Source organism: Marmota monax, unplaced genomic scaffold, assembly GCF_021218885.2.
Source record: "Marmota monax isolate L192 unplaced genomic scaffold, Marmota_monax_Labrador192_F-V1.1 WCK01_AAM20220418_F8-fsc00096, whole genome shotgun sequence".
In the NCBI taxonomy this organism is placed as follows: domain Eukaryota; kingdom Metazoa; phylum Chordata; class Mammalia; order Rodentia; family Sciuridae; genus Marmota; species Marmota monax.
Genome location: NW_026695236.1, coordinates 7,141,549 through 7,165,120, shown reverse-complemented (window position 1 = coordinate 7,165,120; position 23,572 = coordinate 7,141,549). Strand labels below are relative to the sequence as shown.

The following is a 23,572-nucleotide window of genomic DNA, read 5'->3' as shown; positions in this document are numbered from 1 at the left end:
CTGGTAAAACAAAACAAACTTTTTTAAAAAATGGAAGAAAGTTATGAACTGAAGAGGAATACAGGTGGCCAATAGAAATGAAAATCTTTTCAACCTCATTAGTGATCAATAAAATACAAATTAAGGCAACAATTGTACACTAACAGTTTGGAGAAATTACAAAGAGCAATAAAATCCTGGGCTGGTAAGGAGGTAAAAGCATGGGCCTCCTTTTACATGGAATGTGTGTGGGTGAATTGCTATGACCTTTTGAAAATAACACTATGGTATCTAAAACATGCCAAGGTAATGCACCACAAGAGATGCTAATGATCAGGGATTTTACTTTTAACAAGAAAAAAATATTTTAAAGATTACAATGTCAAGTTCAGTTAAAATACAAGCCATAGAGACACAATGTTTGGCAGTCTTTCTCCACAAATGTCCTCTGAGAAAATTAAACCCTACAGAAAATAGTTCAAATCTCTTTTTAAGTTTTCCCAGCCAATGTTCTTAGCTAGTGCCATTTCTAGATTCAATGGAGAGAAGTTTATCCATTACACTTAATGGATAATTTATACCATTGGTGCATAATTCCTTCACAGAGTACACAAGGGCTTGAATAGAGAGCCTGAGGAAGAAGAAAGGGTCAAGAAGAAATCATGTGTTCCTGGCTTGGGACTTGAAGAGTCAGTTCTGTTTACTGACTGAAAGACATACATATTCCCCTTCTTAGTGTAGAAAGTTCTGTCATCCCCCACAACAAATGCCGCAGTCCGGCTGCAGCAAAATAACTGGGGGGTGACGAACAACTTGTGTACATTGATACAGCAGGAGTGGGAGCCTTTTATTGTAGGACAGGAGGGGTATATATACATTCCACACAGCTTATCTTAATTAACATAAACTAGATACAGCAGTCAACCAATAAGGAATCTCCACACTTGATGGCTCGCTGGCATTACTTCACAAACCACTCCCTCTGGCAAAATGCCAGGCACCATCTTGACTTGTTTACAGACCCTAACAAACAAAGAATTATTCTGCCAAGTATTGATAATTCCAAGGTTGAGAAATCCTGTTCCAGGAGAGTTTGCACACTGAAGCAAAGTAATCCTTTCAAATACAAATCTGAACTTGCTTGCTTAAAGAAAAAAAAAAGTCCCAATGGTTGAGTCTTCATGAATACATTCCTAATTATTCACTCAATATGTATGGACCACCTGTCCTGTGGCAGTGCTGAGTTGGGGTGTGATATTGCAGAGATACCTCTACTCACTACACAGATCTTGACAAAGCAGAAGTGATTGTGAAACATTGTCATCCTGTCATCTCTAGGGCCAATCCAGTAAGCTGAAAATAAAGTAGGGGTGTAGGGGGATGAAAAACTGGAACTTGGTTTTAAGACATGCTGCTGGGACATCTATGTAGATTGGGCAGAAAAGATAAGAAAAAGATCTCACGTGATTAAACCCTAAAACATACACCTCCATTTTCCCCAATCTTAGTTGAGGGCAGTGAAGTCTGATTTTCACACCTCATCAAAGATAAGTGTTTGACATTGCTTCCTGGATATCAGTTTTATTGGGGAAAACCTCAAAATCACTTTCCAGTCAGCCCCAAAGAGGAACAAGGCAATGGTTCTTTGATACAAGCTGGTCACACTCCAGAACTTGGATCTTCTGCCTTTACCAAGGCCTTGGCCATCCTTAGGAGCCTCTCCCTAGGGCCGGGCAGTGGCTGTGCTAAGAGCTGAAAGCCAGAGCTAGTGGGTTTTCTTGGTGAGGTCTAGCTCAGAGGGCCTGGGCAGGTGCCTCCGCATTCACTCAGCAGCTTGGGGACTTGGTTGCTCCTCTCTGCTCCCACCAACGCCCGCTGGTTGCAGCCGGAATTAATAACATAAGCAGCAGGAGGCTTCACATCAGAATGGGGGCTGTCTGGATAATTATCCAGGGGTCTAGGACCAGTCAGTAAATTACTCCGTGACCTGGGAATTCAGCAGGTTACCACCATCACTCAGGCCTGCTCACTTTATTGCTCTCCCCTCCTGCTGCACTGATATTTATCTGTCTAGTTTACATTCAGAGCATTGATTTCATGCCTTTTTGTTTTCCATCTGAGAGGTGAGAAGTAGGCCCTTTGGGAAGACTGGTTCTCAGGTCAGTGGGATGGCTATGGTGACACAGGGAAGGGAAATACTGGAGTTTTTGTTTCATGCAATCATTGAGTGTGCCCAGGCATGTCAGCACCTGCTCTCTGGGGGTGCTCCAAAATGTATTTCAGTCATTTTTGTAAGAGTTGTGACACTTCTGGTAAATTGCTTCACATGCTGGGGGAAAGAAAAGGCAGAGAAAAAACTTTCACAATGCATCCCCTATATTTTTGCTATCCCAAATGAGAGTAGCATATACAAGCTAATTTCCCCAAATGCAGGATGGTCTTTCCTTTGGGGCATTTGTAGGAACCGTTCCCTTTACCTAATTTTTGCCTTCCCCTTTACCACATTCTCATCTTTTAGGTCTTCCTTGGATGTCACTCTCCTCAGGAAGCTTTTCCTAACCTATCCATAATAGAATTGGACCCTCATCCTTCCCTGGGCTGCCATAATATCCTATTCCATATTACATGACTAACCCAGTTTGTTGCAGTTACCTGTTTTCTTTTCTGCCCTATCCATATTGTGAGCCTGGTGAGAACAAGAACTAGCCCTTATCCTTACCAGGCTCTGTTTAAAGTAGCCAGTGAAAGTAATAAATAGGCATTGAAAGATATCTCCAAACTCTACCATCCAGTCAAACCTGATTCCCAGCTTTAGCCCAGCCAAGACATCCACTTTCAACAAAGAGAGGGTCTTGTGAGCTCCCAGTCAGGAACCCATAGCTTCTTTGCCATTCCTTGGAATTGCCAACTGCATCTCTCCCTCTTTTCAACTCATTTCTCTAAATGCATCTGAACATAATCCTGTATTTCTCTTGTAACATTCTCTTCGACTCCATAATTTGTCTGAAAAGCACAAGTATTCCTGGTTTGACAGGTTAAACTACATTATAATCTTGATTAAGACACTTACATGCATTCAGCCTGGATTTCCTCTTGGAAAGAATGAGTTCATCATCTCTGAAGGGTCTTCAATCTTCCAGTGTGTCTCCAATCTATATATAAAGGCATCAACAGTTCCCACTTTGCTGCAAAATCTTTTTTGACAAACAGGATAGAAACAAAGTAATTAATTAAAAGAAATAACTTGCCTCCTTGTTTTTCCACAAAGGTGCAGTATAGGAGATCCTAATATGGCCCCTTCTTACTCTCCAATGTACCCAACTCCACACTAACTGAAAACTGCTTCTAGTTTCTCTCTGCACAAAAACTTTATGGGCAATGTGCTTTGACCTGTGCTGTCCCCTCTGCTTGGAATGTCCTTTCTCTTCTACATACTGAGCACATTTTCAATTCTGGGATGGAACCCACCTATGATCTCCTTCTCTAGGAAGTCTTTCTTAACTTGGGATGTAACAGTACAACGAGTTTAGACTATGAAACAGCTAGAACTGTTCTAGCTCACCACTTACCACATGTGACACTGTGGGAAAGTGACTTCTTTGATCTGACTGAGTGTCAGCCTCATCCATGAAATGGGATGATACTTATTTCTACTTTCCAGGGCTGTGGGGGTTGAATAAGGTAACTCAAATAAAACATACAGCTCAGTGCTTGGAAAACAATAAATACTACAGAAGGGTTAGCTGCTATTACTATGCTCCCATCTTATAATTAATCACTTGCAATATACTTTTCTCAGACTGCATTTTACATATCCGCAACCCTACGAGATTGCAACTTCCCTGAAGGTCAAGAGAATAACTTCCAGCACATAAGTGGGCAAATGCTTTCTTGAGTTAAATTATACATCTAGAAGAGTATTCTTAAAAGAATAAGAATTTAAATTTTTAAATAAAGTAAAATTTTAAAAAGTAAGTTATGTGATAATATTGCAGTTTGGCTGTGACACTTTCATGTTCATGCTCCCATTTTACTTTGATTTTCACAATGAACTTATATGGAGGTTTTATTATCTCTGGTTCATGAAATGAGAGAACAGATACTAGAGGAAAATAATTTTGTCCCCAAATCACAGAGCAGGTTGCAGGACTCAAACTGTTTCTCTTTTCTCCCCTCTTAGGCTTCCCTTGCCACTCACTCACCACCCCCACACATACACACACAAAAGAGGAGCTTAACTACTCTTACAACTCAGAGGTAAGATTTTAAATAATATTCACAAGTTCCTGTCACCCAGCATCAGCAGAAACAGACCCTTCTCCAAAATGGCATTCCCAATAGTGACCACAGTCCTTGCAGCTCAGGATGCCCTGTAGAAAGCATGCCTTGTAGTGTACATCTTGCTGTCCATGTTCAGAGGAGATGTTGCTTTCTGTAGGTGCTTTGGACTCCTCCAGGCTTTTCCTGTGCTTTTGTGCAGCTGGGAAGGTGAAGCATAAGGCTATCAAAAGCTGTGAACAGTCCCTACCTCTAGGGACAGGCATTTACTAGAAGAAAGAAGGACCAACGGCTTCTCAGAGCATTGTTCAGCCACATTAGAGAAAGGATTAAGCAGATACATTCAGCTATTCTAACAGATTTTCTTTAAGCCTTGAATACGCCTCTCACACTCACTCAGATAATCACATTAGTTTTGTCATTAAAAGATCCCTTTTATAGAAAGTACCTAAACCGCTTAAACCACCCAGAGAGGTTGCATACATTATCAAACACCAAGACAAACAAAAGGGATTTTCAGTCCCACATCTCAGTTCTCCTTATTCATCAAAAAAAGTGGGGGGGGGGGGCGCGGCAGAGAATCAAGGTAGAAATGATCTTGCAAATGGTGAAAAGTGGACAGCAGCTCTCACTTCCTTCCCTTGGCACTCCCACTTCAATCAGAGCTAGGAAGACTGGAAAACTCCTTCAGCACTGAGGCCAGCAAAAAACAGGGGCTAAGACAGAGATGAAGACAGCAGGGCAAGGAGCAGGTAGAAATAGACGTGCTTGCCTCCCTGCCATAGGAAATTGCATTTGAAAACCAAAGAAAAGTAGAAAAGCACTGGTTTTGCCACTTAGTAGGTCTGTCTGGGCAACTTAGGGAGACCCTGTCTTAAGATATAATAAATAGGGCTGAGGATATACACTGTACACTGTAAACCAGTAATAAAGTCACCTGCTTTAAGGAATGTAGTTCTATTTTTTTTTATTTTTAAATTTTTTTCGGTCTCCATTTCTGCTGCCACAAAATTCATTTGCTTTTTAGGTCTAAGCCAGTGGTTCTCAATTGGTCACAATTGAGATCTTTGGCCATGGTTAGGGCTGGCAGGGAGTCACTTTGTTTCTCTTGCCTTCAGCTCTTCCTTTATAAGATTGGAGATAGTATCTATCTTTCTTCCCATCCACAAGGGACAGGCAGTAGAGTTCTGAGGACTCTTAAAGCATGATCTAAGCATTAAAGGGGAGGTTTCCTTTGGTTCTTTAAAGTCCCCCATAGTGGTAGGAGGTGTCTGTTTCGTTTTTCACAATGTGGTTGGTGCCTAACTACTGGCCCATAATGGATGTTTAATCATTTTTCTCAATGAAGAATGCATTCACTGACTTTCTCCCCAGTCCCCAATCACCCTGCAAACTCTCATCCCTCAAGTCCCAGTTTGGACATTACTTCCCCTTTAAAGCCTTCCTCTGACCTTCAGGATGAATTCTTCTGTGTTCCACAGAAGACATCCTGAATGCAATACACATTCTGAGCACAATGTACTCAATAATCTGACATTGTGACAGTCTTTTCCCATTACCCATGAGAATACTGGGCTTTACCATTTAACTCTTCCTTCTTAGCACTCTACCTGCACAGGGTTGTTGTTAAATTAATGTTTGAATTAACAAATCAGAAGTAAACAAACAATCCAAAGTCTTGACATTATTTAGACCAGAGAAAAGGAAGTAACTTAAGAATCAGTCTCAAAAATAAAGGTTGTTGAATTTCAGAGAAGATATTTACATCAAACATTTATTATTATGCTGATTGGAAGGTAAAGTGTAAGGCTACTTAATAAATCAAATCAACAAGTCTATTTTCATTTTTCGTCTCCTTTGCAGGGTAAAACTTGAGGAAATTTCTTAAATTATATGGAGATTTAGATTAGACTTCATTAACATTAACACTGTTGCCATCTGGGACCAGATAATTCTGTTATGGAGGGCTGTCTTTTGCATTGTAGGATGATTAACAGAATCTCTGGTCTATTTCAGGAAAGAGCAGAACATTCCCAAACAAGTTGTTTTGATAATCAAATGGGACTTCATCATTTGGGGAACAAGATTATCACTAATTGAGAACCACTGGCTTAGACCTAAAAAGCAAGTGAATTTTGTAGCAGCAAAAATGGAGACCCCCCCCCCCAAAAAAAGTAGAACTGCTTTCCTTAAAGCAGGTGACTATATTACTGGTTTACAGTGTACAATGTACATCCCCAGCCCTGTTTACTATATTTTAAGACAGGGTCTCCCTAAATTGCCCAGATTCCCTCCAACTTGTGATCCTTCTGAGTACATGGGGTAACAACATGTGCATGACTATACCTTCCATTCTGAAGGCTGGTAGATTGGCCAAATGAACTGACATTAAAGTACCATATTGAATGTCTTTCGTCAGCTTTCAGGAGGGTCTCTGAAATAGGAAAAATATGACAACCTTTGATAGTCAGAGAAGAAAGTCATTTGTCAAATCATCTGGATTCTCCCATGTCAATAAGCTTATCTAGGCTTATCCTTAGAAAAGATATTAGTGCCTTTGCACTTTATATCACACCATACACAGTTTCATTTAGAACTTAATGAGTTGGACTTAATGATTGAATGATACAAACTTTCCTTTTGCTATGAACCTCTACATTTCAGGATTGCAAAACAAGAAAAATTATTAAGCCACTCCCCGAAAGCCACAGAAAAACTTTGGTGATAAATGCTGACATCTGTGTGATCAAAGGACGTGGTTCCTTGTCTCAGTTCTTTCTGCACATAACTGAGAGCCCCCTAGTTTACCTGTGAGCCAAGTAGAATGAAGAAATATCCAGATGTCTGACCTCATTTTATTAAAACTACTTCATTTTTATTTTTTTTTGTTTTAATTAGTTATACATGGCAGTAGAATGCACTTATATACTTTGATGTATTATACATAGTTGGGATATAATTTCTCATTTTTCTGAGTATATATATTGTAGAATCACATTGGTCATGCAGTCACATACAGTAATGAAAAAAAATAATAATAACATTACCTTAGATTAGGTAGAGGAAAGTGAAAGGAGGAGAAGGCAGGGGATGTGGGGATAAGAAAAATAGTAGAATAAAATACTTCATTTTTATTATAAAATGTCACTTTTCCTCCTTTCCCTTGATTATCTACTAAGGCATTTAAACTGGTCCAAAAACATTTATCCAGCAAAATTTTGTCTAAGAATATACTTTCGAGACCAGCGGCCCGCCGGCGTGGTAGACACATTGCCCCAATTGGAGGAGGGGCGGAGCAGAGACGCCGCCTACGCCTGTAAGGTGGGAAGACCTGCGACCGACCAGCGGAGCAGGCCCAGCGGCCTGCCGGTGTGGTAGACACATCGCCCCAATTGGAGGAGGTGCGGAGTAGAGCCGCTTCCCACGCCTGCAAGGTGGGACCTGCGACCGACCGACGGAGCAGGCCCAGCGGCCCGCCAGCGTGGTAGACACATTGCCCCAATTGGAGAAAGGTCCCAGCTGCTGCCCACAAGGTAGACAGACCGTGCGTCCTGGAGAAGGGGCCCGGCGGCACGCAGGCCTAGTTGAAAGATCGCCCCAATTAGAGGAGGGGCACAGCCACCGCCTGCACCTGCAAGGTAGGCAGACCTGCAACCTGGAGAACAGGCCCAGCGGCCTGCCAGCGTGGTAGACAGATCATCCCTATTGGAGGAGGGGCCCAGCTGTTGCCCGCAAGGTAGGCAGACCACGCGATCTGGAGAAGGGGCCCAGCGGCCCGCCGGCAAGATAGATCACTCCAATTGGAGGAGGAGCACAGTTGCCGCCCGCCCCTGCAAGGGAGACTTTGCAACTATACAAGAGCAATATAAATATATAGGGGGATAATTCAATAACACAACAGTCTCACCAAGCAGAAAGAAATGCAAGCAGTATGAAAAGACACGGAAAGAAAGGACCACAAGCAATGCAGGTCAACTCAACTTTAGAAGAGGTAATAGCTGCAGCAGATGGAATGTCAGATAAAGAATTCAGAATTTACATGCTTCAGATGATCTGGAGTCTCAAGGAAGACATTAGACAGCAAAATCAGACAATGAAAGATCACTTCGACATTGAGTAACATAAACAAATCCAAGAAGCAAAAGATCAACTATACAGGGAGATAGAGGTTATAAAAAACAAACAAACAGAAATCCTAGAAATGCAGGAAGCAATAAACCAACTTAAAAACTCAAATGAGAATACTGCCAGCAGAGTAGAACACCTAGAAGATAGAACATCAGACAATGAAGACAAAGTATTTCAACTTGAAAAGAACATAGACAGCTCAGAGAGACTGTTAAGAAACCATGAGCAAAACATCCAAGAAATTTGGGATAACATAAAGAGACCAAACTTAAGAGTCATTGGGATACAGGAAGGTATAGAGGTCCAAACCAAAGGAATGAGCAATCTGTTCAACGAAATAATACGAGAAAACTTCCCAGACTTGAAGAATAAGACAGAATCCCAAATCCTAGAAGCCTACAGGACACCAAATGTGCAAAATCATAAGAGATCCACACCTAGACACATTATAATGAAGGTGCCCAATATACAGAATAAGGAGAAAATTCTAAAAGCTTCAAGAGAAAGGAAGCAGATTACATTTAGGGGTAAACCAACCAGGATAACAGCTGATCTTTCAACACAGACACTGAAAGCTAGAAGATCCTGGAACAACATATTTCAAATGCTGAAAGAAAATGGGTTCTAACCAAGAATTGTGTATCCAGCGGAATTAAGCTTCAGGATGGAAGAGGAAATTAAAACCTTTCACGATAAACAAAAGTTAAAAGAATTTGCAGCTAGAAAACCATCTCTTCAAAACATCCTTGGCAAAACATTACAGGAAGAGGAAATGGAAAATAACAATGAAAACCAACAGTGTAAGGTAGTACAGTAAAGGGAAAAATAATCAAAGAGGAAAAACAAACCATGTTAAGTAACATAAATAAACAAATATGGCTGGAAGAAGAATCTATATCTCAATAATAACCCTAAATGTTAATGGCTTAAACTCACCAATTAAGAGACACAGGCTAGTAGAATGGATCAAAAAAAAAAAAAAGATCCAACAATATGCTGCCTACAGGAGACGCATTTGATAGGAAAAGACATACATAGACTGAAGGTGAAAGGTTGGAAAAAATCATATCACTCATATGGACTTTGGAAACAAGCAGGAGTGTCCATACTCATATCAAATAAAATAGATTTCAAGCCAAAGTTAATCAAAAGGGATAAAGAGGGACACTACATACTGCTCAAGGGAACCATACACCAACAAGACATAACAATCATAAATATATATGCTCCAAACAATGGTGCAGCTATGTTCATCAAACAAACTCTTCTCAAGTTCAAGAGTCTAATAGACCACCATACAATAATTATGGGAGACTTTAACACACCTCTCTCACCAATGGAGAGATCTTCCAAACAAAAGTTGAATAAAGAAACTATAGAACTCAATAATACAATTAAAAACCTAGACTTAGTTGACATATATAGAATATACCACCCAACATCAAGCAGTTACACTTTTTTCTCAGCAGCACATGGATCCTTCTCAAAAATAGATCATATATTATGTCACAGGGCAACTCTTAGACATTATAAAGGAGTAGAGATAATACCATGCTTCTTATCTGATCATAATGGAATGAAACTGAAAATCAACGATAAAAGAAGGAAGGAAAAATCATGCATCAATTGGAGAATGAACAATAGGTTACTGAATGATCAATGGGTTATAGAAGACATCAAGGAGGAAATTAAAAAATTCTTAGAGATAAATGAAAACACAGACACAACATATCGGAATCTATGGGACACAATGAAAGCAGTTCTAAGAGGAAAATTCATTGCTTGGAGTTCATTCCTTAAAAAAAGAAAAAACCAACAAATAAATGATCTCACAGTTCATCTCAAAATCCTAGAAGAAGAGCAAATCAACAGCAAAAGAATTAGAAGGCAAGAAATAATTAAAATCAGAGCTGAAATAACTGAAATCAAAACAAAAGAAATAATTGAAAAAATTGACAAAACTAAAAGTTGGTTCTTTGAAAAAATAAATAAGATCGACAGACCCTTGGCCATGCTAACGAAGAGAAGAAGACAGAGAACTCAAATTACTAGCATACGGGATGAAAAAGGCAATATCACAACAGACACTTCAGAAATACAGAAGATAATTAGAAATTATTTTGAATCCTTATACTCCAATAAAATAGAAGATAGTGAAGGCATCGATAAATTTCTTAAGTCATATGATCTACCCAGATTGAGTAAGGAGGATATAGACAACTTAAACAGACCAATATCAATCGAGGAAATAGAAGAAGCCATCAAAAGACTACCAACTAAGAAAACCCAGGACCGGATGGGTATACAGCAGAGTTTTACAAAACCTTTAAAGAAGAACTAATACCAATACTTTTCAAGCTATTCCAGGAAATAGAGAAAGAGGGAGAACTTCCAAATTCATTCTACAAGGCCAACATCACCCTGATACCTAAACCAGACAAAGACATTTCAAAGAAAGAAAACTACAGACCAATATCTCTAATGAACCCAGATGCAAAAATCCTCGATAAAATTCTGGCGAATCGGATACAAAAACATATCAAAAAAATTGTGCACCATGATCAAGTAGGATTCATCCCTGGGATGCAAGGCTGGTTCAATATACGGAAATCAATAAATATTATTCACCACATCAATAGACTTAAAGATAAGAACCATATGATCATATTGATAGATGCAGAAAAAGCATTCGACAAAGTACAGCATCCCTTCATGTTCAAAACTCTAGAAAAACTAGGGATAACAGGAACATACCTCAATATTGTAAAAGCTATCTATGCTAAGCCTCAGGCTAGCATCATTCTGAATGGAGAAAAATTGAAGGCATTCCCTCTAAAATCTGGAACAAGACAGGGATGCCCTCTCTCACCACTTCTTTTCAACATAGTTCTCGAAACACTGGCCAGAGCAATTAGACAGACGAAAGAAATTAAAGGCATAAAAATAGGAAAAGAAGAACTTAAATTATCACTATTCGCAGGTGACATGATTCTATACCTAGCAGACCCAAAAGGCTCTACAAAGAAACTATTAGAGCTAATAAATGAATTCAGCAAAGTGGCAGGATATAAAATCAACACACATAAATCAAAGGCATTCCTGTATATCAGCGACAAATCCTCTGAAATGGAAATGAGGACAACCACTCCATTCACAATATCCTCAAAAAAAAAATAAAATACTTGGGAATCAACCTAACAAAAGAGGTGAAAGACTTATACAATGAAAACTACAGAACCCTAAAGAGAGAAATAGAAGAAGATCTTAGAAGATGGAAAAATATACCCTGTTCATGGATAGGCAGAACCAACATCATCAAAATGGCGATATTACCAAAAGTTTTCTACAGGTTTAATGTAATGCCAATCAAAATCCCAATGGCATTTCTTGTAGAAATAGAGAAAGCAATCATGAAATTCATATGGAAAAATAAAAGACCCAGACTAGCAAAAACAACTCTAAGCAGGAAGTGTGAATCAGGCGGTATAGTGATACCAGACTTCAAACTATACTACAGAGCAATAGTAACAAAAACAGCATGGTACTGGTACGAAAACAGGCGGGTGGACCAATGGTACAGAATAGAGGACACAGAAACCAATCCACAAAATTACAACTATCTTATATTTGATAAAGGGGCTAAAAGCATGCAATGGAGGAAGGATAGCATCTTCAACAAATGGTGCTGGGAAAACTGGAAATCCATATGCAACAAAATGAAACTGAATCCCTTTCTCTCGCCATGCACAAAAGTTAACTCAAACTGGATCAAGGAGCTTGATATCAAATCAGAGACATGGCGTCTGATACAAGAAAAAGTTGGCTATGATCTACATACTGTGGGGTCGGGCTCCAAATTCCTCAATAGGACACCCATAGCACAAGAGTTAATAACTAGAATCAACAAATGGGACCTACTCAAACTAAAAAGTTTTTTCTCAGCAAAAGAAACAATAAGAGAGGTAAATAGGGAGCCTACATCCTGGGAACAAATCTTTACTCCTCACACTTCAGATAGAGCCCTAATATACAGAGTATACAAAGAACTCAAAAAATTAAACAATAAGATAACAAATAACCCAATCAACAAATGGGCCAAGGACCTGAACAGACACTTCTCAGAGGAAGACATAAAATCAATCAACAAGTACATGAAAAAATGCTCACCATCTCTAGCAGTCAGAGAAATGCAAATCAAAACCACCCTAAGATACCATCTCACTCCAGTAAGATTGGCAGCCATTATGAAGTCAAACAACAACAAGTGCTGGCGAGGATGTGGGGAAAAGGGTACACTTGTACATTGCTGGTAGGACTGCAAATTGGTGCAGCCAATTTGGAAAGCAGTATGGAGATTTCTTGGAAAGCTGGCAATGGAGCCACCATTTGACCCAGCTATTCCCCTTCTCGGTCTATTCCCTAAAGACCTAAAAAGAGCATGCTACAGGGACACTGCTACATCGATGTTCATAGCAGCACAATTCACAATAGCAAGACTGTGGAACCAACCTAGATGCCCTTCAATAGACGAATGGATAAAAAAAATGTGGCATTTATACACAATGGAGTATTACTCTGCATTAAAAAATGACAAAATCATAGAATTTGCAGGGAAATGGATGGCATTAGAGCAGATTATGCTAAGTGAAGCTAGCCAATCCCTAAAAACAAATGCCAAATGTCTTCTTTGATATAAAGAGAGTAACTAAGAACAGAGTAGTGAGGAAGAGCATGAGAAGAAAATTAACATTAAACAGGGATGAGAGGTGGCAGGGAAAGGGAGAGAGAAGGGAAATTGCATGGAAATGGAAGGAGACCCTCAGGGTTATACAAAATTAGATACAAGAGGAAGTGAGGGGAAAGGGAAAAAAGAAAAAACAAGGGGGAGAAATGAATTACAGTAGATGGGGTAGAGAGAGAAGAGGGGAGGGGAGGGGAGGGAAGGGGGGATAGTAGAGGATAGGAAAGGCAGCAGAATACAACAGACACTAGTATGGCAATATGTAAATCAATGGATGTGTAACTGATGTGATTCTGCAATCTGTATATGGGGTAAAAGTGGGAGTTCATAACCCACTTGAATCAAAGTGTGAAATATGATATGCCAAGAGCTATGTAATGTTTTGAACAACCAACAATAAAAATAAAAAATAAAAAAAGAATATACTTTCATACTATAAAATCTATAGTAAACCAGATCAGCAAGATATTTACCTATAATACATTTCATTTGTTCATTATAGAATAATGTTTGTATATTAGTATTATGGCTTTCATCTATACTGAGGGATTGTATAGGATGAGTGCAATGTAATTAGCAATATATGTAGGGAAATTGAGGACTTCATTACATCACACTTTCTCCTTTCTGAGGCTCTTCCAAGGAGTTCCTGCCTGGGCTTCTCCAGATCAATTGATCTGTTTTTATCTTATATATAGTGTGAATCATTTGACTGACTTGGGCTTTTGTTTCCTTTTTGTTTTTATTTTCATTTTTGTTTGGTTTGGTACTGGGAATTTAATCCAGAGATGCTTAACTACCCCCAGTCCTTTTTATTTTGTATTTTGAGACAGGGTCTAGCTAAGTTGCTTAGGACCTCATTAAATTGCTAAGGCTGGCCTTGAACTTGTGATTCTCCAGCCACAGCCTCCCTAGTTACTAGGATAACTGACTGACTGACTGACTGGCTGGCTGCTTTCCTTGGTTTCTGCTAGAAAACTCAGAGTTGAATTTTCTTAGCCTTCAACTTAGAAAATATGAAGAATTTCAAGGCTGTGTTTCCCAATAGGTATTTGTCAAACCACTAGTTTCTCAAATATAGCATTAAAAAAAAGAAAGAGATCCAGATCAAATAAACTTGAGTTATGTCACATTTTGTTGATTCACAGTACAAAATTAAAGATTTGGAAGATTCTGTAGTAATCTGTTTAAATTGGTTTCAATATATTCAAACATTTCTACTAAGAAACTCTGTGTGTGTGTGTGTGTGTGTGTGTGTGTGTGTGTGTGAGAGAGAGAGAGAGAGAGAGAGAGAGAGAGAGAGACCTACTAACATCTGGCCTAATAGCATTCTGTGGAAAATATTTGATAAGTTCTGCCATGCAGTTTGCATTCTAGATACCTTTTGCATCTCTATCCCTTTTAATTCTCTTCTGTTTCTTGTGTCATGTTCAAAGTATATCTTTGAGTTACCTGAAACCCTTTCAAAACCAGATATGACAAAAATAAATAAATGAATAATAAATAAACATTGAGCTGTATGATCTTGAGTAAGTAACATTCAAATTCCAGGCCCTGTTTCTTGCTTAAGGCATCAGCCATGTTAAACACATAGAGCTAAAACATCTCAAGACTGCTTTCCAACCAGCTCTTCGAACCAGCTCTTCCTCTGTTCTGTTCCTTTAGGACAGAGCTTCATGAGCAGCTGACACTATCTCTGGTCAGTGTTCTTTTTCCACATAACATCAACCTTCTTTGACCAAGTTAACAGAGTGGGAAAGGGAGTCAGAGATGCCCACGGGTAAAGTGAGGGTCAACCAGGGCAGTCCAAGTTCCAGAGGTCATGAGGATGAGGCGATCCCCTTTCAAAATCCAGGGAGGCCAAGGACAAAAGTCATTTAAACACATCAGAACTGTGAAAGGTGCTTGGCTATAGAAAGAGATTAATAGAAAGCTTGGTCTTTCTATCCTGAAATTTGTTCATTAAACATAAATTTATGGAGGGTTTACTGAGACCTGGCTGCCAGGACCTATGCCAGATGCTGATGACCAGAAGGAGTAAGACATGGTCTTTGCCCTCTGAGAAATTGGTTTGTCTAAAAAGAGGGTAAGGACACTGAGAAAATATTATTAGTTGGAGTATATATATATACTATATTAAGGTGATCAGGTACTGTTGAAGGTACTGGAATGGTGTCCACATTCTAGCTGACACTAGGTGTGAACCTAGTTCTGTGAAAGCATAAAGAATGACTTCCTTTGGAAAGCCAGGAAAGACTTCACGGGGATGTATCCAGGTGGATGTGGGTTTTACAAGATGCACAGAACTTGTCTGTAAGAAACACACACACACACCACTGGAGAGTGGTGCTAAGAAAGTAATTTTAGATAAAACAGCAGTATTTTAGACTGATAAGAAGTTTCGTACAGCTGAAGTACAGGGGTTTTGGAAAGTGAAGAGTGACAGAAGGTAAGCAAAAGCTGTACTAGATCTCTAATGGCCTAAAAGCCAGAATGATCCTTTTAAATGAAAATCTGTTCTGCCATTCCCCTGATGAAGACCTATTAGTGGTTTACCATTCATTCCTTGCAAAGATTCTTTATCATGATCTACTTGAATGAGGATTTCCCCTTGCTCATGCTTCTAGACTCACCTCATATCATTTTCTCTGTGGTTGTCTGCTGTCCCATTGTAGTGGCCTTACCACTCTTTTGAATATGCTACACTCAGAGCTTTTGCTCATGCCATTTTCTCCACTCTTCTCCCTACTATAGCTTCTGTTCATCTTTTATATCATAGCTATAATGTAGCATCTCAAAAAAAGCAGTTATTCCCTTAGACTAATTCAGTCTCTGTTAAGTGTCCTAATCCAACAGACCCTAGTTTTATAGTACTATTCTTCATATGATGTATCAGTACATTATATCATGATGTATCACATTGTATTATATCATATTATAGTATAACACAGTATAATGTATTGTGTCACTGTGTATGGTGGTATGACAGTGTATACATTGTACTGGTGTTACATTGTATTGCTTTGTATCACAGTATATCCAATATTACAATATGTCACATTGTATTGTAGTATATCACTGTCACAGTACATCATATCCTATTCCAATGTCTCACGTTGTATTGTGATATATCATGTTGTACTACATTGTATTGCATTTCATGTCTTCCTCTCACTGGAATGTAAAATTCAAAATGTATTTCCTCTGTTGCTATTGTATTTTCCAGGTTCTAGAACAAAGCCTTATGCTTAGAAGAGGATCTGTTATGTACAAGTAGGAAAAGTTGCATTCTTGATTACCATGTTGGACAGTCACATGCATATTTACAGATTACAAACAAAACTACTATTGAAATTGGTTTAATCTCATTGTTTTCCAAACATACTCACCTACTGCATAAGTCATTGGCATTTTGTTGGACACCTGTGTTCCAAGAAATATCATGACAGATACCATGTGATATGTTTTCCTCCTCCATCCTAAGAAGTGCATGTCTGTAACCATGTTTCATGGCCCTGCCCTGCCCTAACCACCTGAGCGCTCTGGACTTATAAAGCAATGGGGAATAAGGAATGACTTCCTTTAGGAAAGCCAGGAAAGACTTGGAAGTCATCATGGTCCTTGTGTGAGTAGAGAAGAGGAAGTTGGTTTACAGGAAAAAAAAAATAGAGTAATCACATGCAATAATGCCTTGGGCAGGGCTCCCATACTCTGAAAGGTCAGGAAGAACAATTTGAGTAAGAAGAACTGAAGAGGCATGCTTTGTCTAAAGAAAATCAAATTCAGAATTCTTTGAGCTAGAGGTTCTCAAACTGTTCTGCCAGCCTCATACAGGAACTTGTTAGAAATGCAACTCTTCAAGATCTACCCCAAGAGATAGAAATTATGGGGTCGACTCAGCAATCAGTGCCTTTACAGACCTTTGGATAGTTACACACTTCACACTGCTGGCCAAGCTGTATACATCTGAGAAACAAATGTAACACACATGCTGACAACTGGTGACCTTTTTGAAAGCCAGAGAAGCAATATAACAGTCTTAACTCACTAGTCTGGGTTGCATTCCCTCATACTGCCTAGTAATCTAAGACCTAGAACAATTCTTACATGGTCTCAATAAATTCCCCTTTTTGGTTAAGGTAGTTTGGTGAGATTTTTGTTGCTTTGAACCCAAAGATTAAGCCACACAAAATAAAACAAATAAACAAAAAATCTGGAGTTAAGTCCTGGTTTTGCCAAAAAATGAGCTGTGAGTCTTAGGCAAGCCCTTTCCTTCTGAGTCACAATCCTATCACCTACAAAATAATGGGGTTGGACTGGATAGCTCAGGCACCTTCTCCCTCTAATATGCTGACCTAGCCATTGGCACCTCTGGATGATCTCTTGGCTATGCAGATCCCCTGAGTAAGTTCCATAAATTTAATTAGTGCTACTCATTGACTCCAGGGAATTAAAGTAGTTAACATAGAAAATTTTAAAAGAACTCCAGTTCTGTATGTCTTTCTTTCCCTGTCTGTTAAAAGCACAATCTATTAATTAAAAGAGGCTTCAAATGAGATGAGATTCCTCCTCCTCCTCCTCCTCCTCCTCCCCCTCCCTCCTCCTCCTCCTCCTCTTCCTCCCCCACCCCTCCTGAGACAGAGTCTTGCTGTATTGCCCAGGCTGGCCTTAAATTCCTAGGCTCAAGCTTATTGAGCTTATTGCCAGGTATGCACTACCATGCCTGGCAATAACCTTTAAATAAGGCTTATTTGATGTTCCAATTCTTTTGCAATTTAAAATTAAATTTTAGCACATTACAATTAGTCTAACTTCAGTTAAGGCTGTTGTTCACATAAATGAAATGTATATAGTAATAGAATCAAATTCTATTTGCTGAAAAAATATTATATATAATGCAATTCATTTGAACAACTAATCTTAAATGAAATGGCAAAGCATTTTAAAGATTCTAAACAAGTAAAAGGTTTCAAGAAAAGCAGCCTAAAAGTCCTTGAGTAAATAGTAAGAACATCCTCTATTAAGACCCCAAATTCTACATTATATAACTTCTTAATGGACAAAAAATTAAAAACTAGTACTGTTTTCACCTTTAAATTCCCACCCCAGTAGTCTGTTTTCTGATGCTGAAATGAAAACAGTGACCAAATTCTTTGATGAATAACTCATTACAATGAGAACTGACAGCTTCCAAAACAAGACAAAGATTTTCTGTATCTCTCAGATGCCAGAAAAAGCAAAGGAAATATTTCAGTCTAATACCCAAGAATGAACTCTACATTTGCACCTTAAATAATAACTGCTTTTGAAATGATCACACTTAAGTATGGTTTTTAAAAAGCAAAAAATTAAAAATAATAATTTAAAAAATATCCTCAAGGCAGAGAAAAGGGGAAAAAATACTATTGAGAGGAAGAAAAAAAAGGAAGAAATCTTTCAACAAAGTAGAAACTGTTAGTCTCTCTGTGTCCCTGAAAGGTTTTGATCCAACCCTATTTGTTATCCTAGCAAAGCTCTTCTGAAGAAAGGTCTCAGTGTAAGAACTGCTTGAAAGAAGCCAACCCCTTGGAAGTAGGAACGGCTTGGCCATTTATTAATGTCAAATATACTGCCTGCATGAATTAGTCAGCTTGTCATTTGGAAGCCATACAGAAAAGTCCTCATGCACCTGCCTCTCAGTGTCCCAACACTTCTGGCTTTAATGAGAGCAGTAACAATCACCAGGAAAAAAAATTTTTTTTAAGCCGAACATAACTACATTCTTCTTTCTGAATAGTCGATTTGTCTATTTTTTTAAGGCTTTTTACTAAAGTATCATCAGTAACCCAAAACAGAGATTGTTCAGATTTAAAGTAAAAGGCAAAACAGTCATTTTCCTAAACTGGCATGATTTAGCCAAATTACCACAAAACTGACATTAGAAACAAAGAGAAATAGAGCTGGAAAAGGCCAGATTTTCTTACTGGCAGTACCACAGTGGCAAATATCCCAGAACTTAGGAAAGCTGCCAAGTAGAAGAGAGAAAATTAAAGGACTTTCCCAAAACAGCCAAGCCTAGGGCACACTATATTCCCAATAGCTGGAGTGAGCTTCAGAAGCAACACACAGGTATAAGGTCCAGCCTTATTCTTTATTTACAGCACATTTTAAAGTCATTAAATCAAGTACAAAAGGAATGACCCCATTTCCTGGATTAGCATCAGACATTCTTCCTACCAGCTGCACTTACGTCATTTTTATCTATCTTCTGCTTTTCCTTTTGGTGAGTAGGAATGGGGACTTGCATATGGCAAAAGAGATTTCAATCTCAGAACTCAGAATTCAAATGCCTACTTGCAGGGAAACAAAGGAAGTGACTCTCTTTTGAAAGGCAGTGAGAAACTCTGCTTGAGTTATGAGGGCCACTGATGGTGTGGGAGGCATCATGATGAGATTTCCTCCTGTAGGTGATGCATGCAGGTTGACTACCCGGGCTACGACATTATTGGGTTGGCAACACCTCCATCACCCTCTCTTCTATCTCAACCTGGGCACCACCAAATCTAATGACAAATGAGGGAAAGTTATTACACATAGAAAACCAAAGTGAATGGGAATAGGGGTGTATTGAACATAAAAGAAGAAACTATAAATGATCAAAAGTTGCTCAGGGCTGCCTTCTGACATTGTCATGGAAATCTTTGATCCATCGCTTCATGTGTTCAATTTCCAGGGCACGTGCTAATAGCACAGATGTAGGATCCAAGGCATTGTTGGCTCTAAGATCCAAATGATGGGCCCCCTCCTTGATGGTGACTGCAACCAGGGTGTCTGTGATGTCTTTGGTTACTCCACCTCCTGACCAGGGGTCTAGATCACCATTGCTGTGAATGAAGGAAAGAAAAAATAAGGCTGTTAGCTACGCTTAAATAAAATAGGAGAAATATATTATATGCATAACACCAAAAATTATAAACCTTTAACTTGGGGGATTTGATCTGAGGATCTAATTGTCTTACAGAAAGGTGATTCCTACTGGAGTTTTCTAATATTTCTTATAAAAAGAAAAAATAACCAAAGAAGACTATATTTGGTGCCTCCATAAATCAACCTAGACTATACTAGGACTTGGAATTTAGAAGACTGAATTCCAATCCCAGCTCCATTATTCAAAAGTTTTGTGATTCTCGTTACCTGACTCAGTTTTCTTATCTGTAAAATCGAGAAAACAAGATCTACCTCATAATTTTATAAATATTAAACAGGATGGTGTATTTTGACGTCTTCATAAGCACAAGGATCAGGCACATATGAGTTCCTCGATTGAAGCTTTCTTTTCTCCTAGGATCAAACTACCAAAATGAAAAAGCAATAAAATCTCCATAGTTAAAAATGTAAGTTATCTCAGCTCAAAGAAAAAGAAAGCTGTAAAAGAATTTTTTTGTTGTTGTTGTTGTTGTTCAGTACAGTACTTTGGGAAATAAGCTGGTAGAACTGAAAAAATGTCCCCAGAATCTGGAATCAGAATATCTGGTCATTATTTAAAGATCTTCATTTTGGATTAACTTTAAAGTTCAGAAAATGCTACTAGGTTATTAGTCTCACTCACAAAACACATTTCAAAATGATATGAACAGGATGTCATTGCAACAGATTGTATAGTTTAGCTGAATTTTTAAAAGAAAGGTACAACCATAGATGACATCCCTAATAATATTTTTGCATAGCTTTGTTGAGATTTGATTCATATACCATAGAATTCATCCATTCAAAAATGTAGAGTTCAAAGCTTTAGTATAGTCAGAGTTATGCAACAATCACCACTATTAATTTCAGAACATATTCATCACCTCAAAAAAGAAACTCATACACATTAGCAGTCACTCCCCATCCCCCCAACCATATCTTCTCACTCTTAATCACTGGCAACCACTAAACTACTTTCTGTTTCTATATATTTACCTTCTATTTCATCTAAATGAATTGTATAACAGGTAGTCTTTTTAACTTTTTTCTTTTGCTTGGTCTAATATATTCCAATTTCATCCATGTTGTAGTACAGATCAGTATATCATTTCTTTTTATTGCCAAATAATATTTTATTGTACAACTGATAAATGGATAATAAAATACTATATTTTATTATCCATTTATAAGTTGATACACAATTGGATTATTTCCACTTTCGGGCTATTAAGAATATTACTCCTACAAACATTCTCAAAGACAAGTTTTTGTGTGGATACAGTTTCATTTCTCTTGGGTATAGACCTAGAAATGGAATTTCTGGAACATATGGTAATTTAAGCAATTATGTATATGTGTGATCCTGGGGATCAAACCCAGGACCTTGTGCATGCTAGGCAAGTGCTCTTCCACTGAGCTACAACCCCAGCCCTCTTTTGATGAACTGCTAGACTGCTTTCCCAAAGTGGCTGTTCTATTTTACATTTCCACTAGTTACATAAGAGGCTTTTAATTTCTCTATATATTCATCAATACTTAATATTATCTATCTCTTTTTATTATAGCCATGTTATTGGGTATGACACATTATCTCATTGTGAGTTTGTTTTGATGCTTGGGATTGAATCCAGGGGCCCATGCTTGCTAAGCACATGCTCTACCACTGATCTACACCCTCGGCCCTCATTGTGGTTTTAATTTGCATTTGCCAAAAAGCTGATGGCATTGAACACCTTTTCATGTGCTAATAGGCCATTTGTATGTATTATTGAGGAAAATGTCTATTTAGATCTTTGCCTGTTTTTTAACTGGGTTATCCATCTTTTTATTTTTGTGTGTTTTAGGAGTTCATTTGATATTCTGGATATAAGTCTTTTATCAAATATATGATTTGCAAATATTTTCTCTCGTCATTTACAGCAAGGTTTTTTATCTTGAGGAAATCCAATTTATCTTTTTTCTTTTGTTTGTGTTTAGCTATTTGTTTAAGAACTACTGTTTAGTTCATGATCATGAAAATTTATTTCCAAGTTTTCCTCTAAGGATTTTGCAATTTTACCTCTTGTATTTTGGTTCTTGATCTATTTTGAGTGACTTTTAAAATATGATATAAAAAAGGATCCAACCTCATTCTTTTGCCTGTGGATGCCCAGTTTTCCCAGGATCATTTGTTAACAAAAGTTATAATAAGTTATTCTTTCCTCAATGAGTTATCTTGGCACTCACATTGAAAACCAATTGACAATACATGTAAGAGTTGACTTCTGAACTCTGAACTTTCATTGATCTATACATCTATCCTTATGCCAGTATCATACTATATTGATTAATGTCACTTTGTAATAAGTTTGAAATCAGTAAGTTTAAGTTCTTCAAATTATTCTTCCTTTTCAAGATTGTTTTGCATATTTTGGGTGTTGCATTTCTATATGAACTTTAAAGGCAGCTTCTCAATTTCTATTAAAAATGCTAGCTGTACAAATTAGAATAAATTTAAAAAATGCTAGCTGGGATTTTGATAGTGATTGCACTGTATCTGGAGGTCAATTAATTTGAGGGGTACTTGAAAGAATTCCCCACACAAAGACACTTCGCGGGGAGAATTCCAATTTTATTGCAAAAAGCTGTGTGCTTATATAGAACTAAGGGGGAGATGGTAGGGCTTAGATAAATGGCAGGCAACCCGTTTATTGGCAAGTTCTTTCAGAACTAATTCTCCGGAGCCCAGGAATTAGTTCTCATTGGGGCTAAGGTTCCCCGCCATCGAGATTTGAAATTGGCGCCAGTGGGAGAGTTCACACGGGCGGGAACTTTTCGCGCCACTGCAGAAAAGAAGAAGGTAGGAAGAAGGGGTCCTTAGGCGCCATGTTGGGGTTTTTCTCTGGGGTATGGCTGCCGTTTATACTTTTCCCAACAGTACTGCCATCTATAGTGAATGCTTACAATTTTATTTTACCTTGGGATCCATTTTAAATACAAGTTGGACTTTGTTGTATAAGAAGCAGGGCTGTCATCTTTGATGTCAATTTCCAGTTCTCTATACACCCCCAACCCCAGTTCCCCAGTGTGGTTGATCCAGATATCTCTATAGAACTGCTCCCTGATAATCACTTCCCCATGGGACAGCAAGATATAGCCTGCTTGATTGCCTGTTGGCCCTCCACACCCTGTGTGGATTGTTAAGGCATGACACAATGACTACCTTGTGACCTCCTAGAATTCATCCTGTTTGCTTTAAACTTGCCAATTAAAATTCCCCATGGGAAACCTGTTTGGATAATGCCCTGGATCCAATAAAGACATTAGCCCACAAGTCCCTTTTCTCTCTCCCTGCCTAAACTCTCTGACTTCCATGTGTGTGGCTTCTAGATGTTCCACACAAACCCCAGTTTTTGTAAGTACAGAAGCTCTTAAACTTTCACTTTGTGGGTTAAATTACTGAAACTGTGCCCAAAATACAACCCCTTATGGAGAGGCCACCCCAATGGGACCCATGTAGGT

At 38.5% G+C, this 23,572-nt stretch overlaps 1 protein-coding gene and 1 long non-coding RNA gene across 3 annotated transcripts in view; both read right to left on the bottom strand.

Annotated features, from left to right (window-relative positions):
• Positions 1-805: 805 nt before the first annotated feature.
• Positions 806-17,676, bottom strand: LOC131423976 (uncharacterized). Its single transcript, XR_009226261.1, has 2 exons — positions 3,050-17,676; positions 806-2,308 (listed from the first exon to the last, which is right to left on the bottom strand). It is a non-coding gene; the product is annotated as an uncharacterized LOC131423976 (long non-coding RNA).
• A 1,561-nt stretch (positions 17,677-19,237) lies between these two features.
• Positions 19,238-23,572, bottom strand: part of Prcp (prolylcarboxypeptidase) — an 81,113-nt gene continuing 76,778 nt past the window's right edge. For both annotated transcript variants that reach the window (XM_046439363.2, XM_046439362.2), the window contains exon 9: positions 19,238-19,989. In XM_046439363.2, the coding sequence (XP_046295319.1) occupies positions 19,773-19,989 (217 nt within the window). In that variant the 3' untranslated portion in view covers positions 19,238-19,772. The remainder of the gene's footprint in view (positions 19,990-23,572) is intronic.